We start from the raw sequence: 4,576 nt of genomic DNA, 5'->3' as shown, positions 1-4,576 counted from the left end.
ACAAGGTACAGTACTGCAAATGTATGCTTATCATAATTGCTTTGAAATTAATCCACATGGTTTGGTTGGCAACCTTCAGTCTCGAAAGACTATGGTATAAGCCTACAGCACCCAGTATTCCCAGGCGGTCTCCCATCCAAGTACTAACCAGGCCTGACCCTGCTTAGCTTCCGAGATCAGACAACATCGGGAGATAGTGTTCAGTATTTATTTAAGTTTGAAAAATATTCCCCCCCCCCCCCAAAAAAAAACAACAACCCTGAACATGTCCCACATTTGAAAGTCAGGGCTGAATTTTGAAACTTAGCTGAACTGGTGCAAAATTTTGTTTCAGATGTATTGCAGTTTAGCTCCTTTGCTTCCAAAATATGAGATTTTCATAAAGGAGCAGAAATTTTGAGAGGCTCAGAAATATACATGCTGGAATGATTAAACTGATAAATAAAAAATTATTTATTGCACAGCAAGAGAATTGCATTACAATCTACATCTGAACTGCTTAAACATTTGCTTTCTTGAGTAGCCACTAAAATTTTTTATTTATGGTTTGTTTGAATACTCAACAATAGCTCATATTTACGTCTTGCGTACCAAAGATAATTCTGCACCCCTGTCAGGATGTTCAAATCTGTAGGAAGGAAGAAAATAGAGAACACACAGTATATTGTGCAGTGTCTCTTGGAGCTGTGTACTGTTTCTTGCTCTTGGGGTAGCAACTTTTACAGATGGTTGTGATAGAAAAGAAGATGGTCTCTAAGAACTGATCCAATCAAATAGATTTTTAAAAACTGAAGAAGAAAATATGTGCTGCTTTGATTTTATTGTCCATTAAAAACAAGTTCAAACGCCATTGCATTTTGACCTGCAAAGAAAACCCAACCATAAAGGCAAATTAGGCAACTACCTAAGATATTAAAATTATGCAAATACCTACATCTAATGCATAAATGTCTTGTAGAGATTACTGCTGTTTATGATTTTAGAAGAGGTACACAGTTAGCTCAATAGTGGAGGAAATATCCCTTGCCTTCCAAGGATCATGATCAGGTGCCTATTTTTATTTATTTGGAGTGGTATTTTGTCCATTTTAATGTATGTTTAACATAATAATATGATAGCTAAGTTATGGGAATTAAAACTGAAAGTACAAAAATAGTGTCATGGGGAATGCTTGATAATTTAACGTGCTACTGCACAAATTATGATTTTAATTTCTTAAGGCATTGAAACTTTGCACTAATCTTGATTAGAGGGAAATGGAATAAACAAATGTGTCTGTATCATTAAAAAACAAAGCAAGAGGGGTGTGTGTGTGTGTGTGTGTGTGTGTGTGAGAGAGAGAGAGAGAGAGAGAGAGAGAGAGAGAGAGAGAGAGAGAGTGAGTGAGTGTGTGTGTGAGAGAGAGATAAAAGGACAATTGACAATATTTTAGTACATGTGAAACGTATCTCCTGAGAAAGAGTTAGCGTGAATGGCAGATCTATCAATTCCTTTACATTCCGGTTTTCAAATCATATCCTAAGCCTAAAGCATTTCTGGGCTAATATAAAAAAGATGGATTTACATTTGAGAAACCTGTTTTTCCCCAGTTCAGTTTCATTTTGGTACTTCTCATTTATTTATTTCAGGCGTTTTGCATTGAGATACTCAAGGCAGAGTTTCAAAATAAATAAAAATTACTGAAACGATGGTTAGACAGAGAAGATTTAACCTGGGATGAACAGAAGAATTTCTTTTCAAAGTTCTCTGGTGCTATATTTGGTTTTTTATTGTGCTCTTTACTATAATTGCCACGCCACTCTTCCCAACCCATGCATCATTATTTTAACTGCAGGTAGGCCTGAGAAGAAGGTGAATTGGAGGTACCTATAAGGCACTTGTGAGTACTAGTTGATTAGGGGCAGAACTAGACAGGGAGGTTCTGAGACTTGCATGGGTGCAAAAGCTGCAGCCCCTTACCAAGAAAAAGAAAAATTTAATTAAAAAAAAATTAAAAATGTAATTAAATATTATTTTAAATCGCTTTTATGTGGCCCACTGGGTTTTTTGTCTTTGTTTTTAATGTTTCATTACTGTTACATGTTTTTAAATTTTATAAGCCTCTTTGAGTTCCTTACCAGGAGAAAGATGGCGTAGAAATGATTTAAATGAATAGCTAACTAACTACCATAAATAAAATGCCAATTGTTTCTTCTTCCTTTAAGCCACCACTATTCTCCAAAGAGGAAAAAGGCCTCTCCTAGGCAATTTACGTTTGTGTAAATTATTGTGGCTGCAATCCTATCCACACTTTCCTGGGAGTAAGCCCCATTGACTATAACTGGACTGACTTCTAAGAAGACATGCATGGGATTGGGCTCTAAATGGACCCACTAGATGGCATTGAGGATGTGCTAGAGTAGAAAAGGTGTGATTCCTGTTGGGATTTCTGTTCAACATGAGGGCTAGAAGTGCCTTTCCCCCCCCCTTTTAAACAGAACCTGCATTTCGCAGTGCGCAACAAGTGGAAACACCACAACCCAACCCAGAATCATGCCAGATCCCAATACAGAAGGTGAGGTGTTGGAGATAAAATTGAAAGCACGCAATAGGAGTACAGTATAAGCCCCTCTCCAGCCCAGGGCTGGCCCATCCATGAGGCCGACTGAAGTTGTCATCTCAGGTAGCAGAAAGGCAGAGGGGAACCCACCTCCATCTGCCCAGTTGCCTCCACTGCTTTTCCTTCTCTAACTCCCTGGATCAGAGAAGGAAGAAGGGGATGGAGCAGAAAAGGAGGTACCGAGTCTTCTGTCCCCCCTCCCCTTTTCTGATTCAGGGAGTGGAAGGAGCAGAGGCTGAACTAACACCAGGCACACTGCCTCAGGTGCTTGGAGATCTTTTCTCCCAGCAGAGGTTATTTTTGGTCAGAAAGTTTCACCATGAGAAGAATCACAGGAGAAACAATTTCAGAGGGGGAAAGTGCAGATGGGCGAAGGGTTCAGCTGTAGATTTGGCCATGCTGGGATGGACATTCCCCCCCCCCCCATCCACTCTAGTTTATGAGCAACTGGTGGTGACCCCGTTCTTCAGAGTGACGCACTTCAGGTTGCACCCTGAAAACTGGGGATTCTATTTCCAAGAAACAAAGGTCTCTCTCTGGCATTCGAAAGAGGCCACTACAGCCAGGGTACTCAAAACCAGCTTTTACATTCTGCCGGAATGTGATCTCAAACTCACTCCCACAGCTTAACACCCATGGCGGCCTTCTTTGTGGTTCCCTCATTCCTTACCTGTGTCTTCTCAGACCTCAACGTGTTCCCCCTGATGCCTGCCTCTGCTCTGAAGGCACCGCAGGGAGGCATGTGTTGTCCCCCTCTGGCGAGCACGTAGGTACTCCCGATAGTTGCGGGTCAGCAGTGTGTACAGGAAAGGGTTGATGCAGCTGTTGCCATACGTCAAGCATGTCACCAAATGGTTGATGGAGATCTCAGTGTGGACGGGCAAGTGGGCTGCAGATGCCCAGTAAAGGGGCAGGAGCTGCCAGACCCAGAAGGGCAGATAGCAAGCCCAGAAGGCCAAGACAATGACAAAGATGAGCAGGAAGACGCGGTTCTTGGGGGAGCGGCCCAACCCGCCCCGGCTCTGGGACAGCCAGTAAGTCCTTGCCAGGCGCCAGTAGAGGGACCCAATGATGATGCCCGGTGCCACAATACTGGTGCTGAAGAGGACACTCAAGTAGACCTTGTACTGCTCCTCACTCCAGGTTGGGGAGCAGAGGTGCCGAATGACTGCTCCGTCACCGACCGTACGCTCCTCTTGGTGGATCATCACCATCATGGGGAGGGCCAGGGCAAAGGAGAGGCACCAAATGGCAATGGCCAGTGGCCGGCGGCATCGCTGTGCCCGGCGTGCAGCCTGGAAGGGACGTGCCACAGCCGTGTAGCGCTCACAGCTCATCAGTGTGAGCAAAAAGATGCTGGCGTGCATGGTGAGGAGGTCCAGGCTGAGGAGAACCCGGCAGCCAGCCTCCCCGAAAAGCCAGTCCTTCACCAGCCCGTTATGGACAATGAAGGGGGCTGTGGACAGGTAGAGCAGGTCAGCCAGAGCCAAGTTGACAAGGTGGACCCGAAGTGAAGAGGCCGTGGGTGAACCCCGGACCACTGCCAGGGCGTAGAGGTTCCCAGCCACCCCAGTGGCACACATGAGACTCAGCACTGCTCCCAGGGCCGCTGCTGACTCACCTCCATCCAACACAGAGGCGTTGCCCATTGGCATCCACAAGGAAAGGTTGTTTGGTGAAGCCTCCATGGGGAGATCACAGAGGATACTAAGTCCAAAAGAACTTAAGGTCCCTTCCGGTCCTCAAGCAGAAACAAGACTACAAAACTTTGTTCACACATCGGTCTCTCTATCTGCTGATCAACTGCTCCATCCATTAGTCTGGTTTTCTTTCAGTCACTCTCTGTTGCTCCTGTACCAAAAATGTCAATCCAGGGCTGCAAAGAATATTCTGGGGGCTACGTCCCCTCCCCAGTCTCTGGTGTACTCTGGTCCGCATCCAGACATGAAGACCTTTTTGTTCCGTCTCTTGTTCCTT

General features: G+C 44.9%; 1 protein-coding gene across 1 annotated transcript; it reads right to left on the bottom strand.

Moving 5' to 3' along the window:
- Positions 1-3,279: 3,279 nt before the first annotated feature.
- LOC136653474 (urotensin-2 receptor-like) lies at positions 3,280-4,287 on the bottom strand. The gene has a single exon (XM_066630370.1). The coding sequence runs from the start codon at positions 4,285-4,287 to the stop codon at positions 3,280-3,282; it is 1,008 nt and encodes a 335-aa protein (XP_066486467.1).
- Between the last annotated feature and the right edge of the window lie 289 nt (positions 4,288-4,576).

This window comes from Tiliqua scincoides, chromosome 5, assembly GCF_035046505.1.
Source record: "Tiliqua scincoides isolate rTilSci1 chromosome 5, rTilSci1.hap2, whole genome shotgun sequence".
Lineage (NCBI taxonomy): Eukaryota > Metazoa > Chordata > Lepidosauria > Squamata > Scincidae > Tiliqua > Tiliqua scincoides.
The sequence above is the reverse complement of the archived record's forward strand: the minus strand, read 5'-3'. Positions and strand labels throughout refer to the sequence as shown.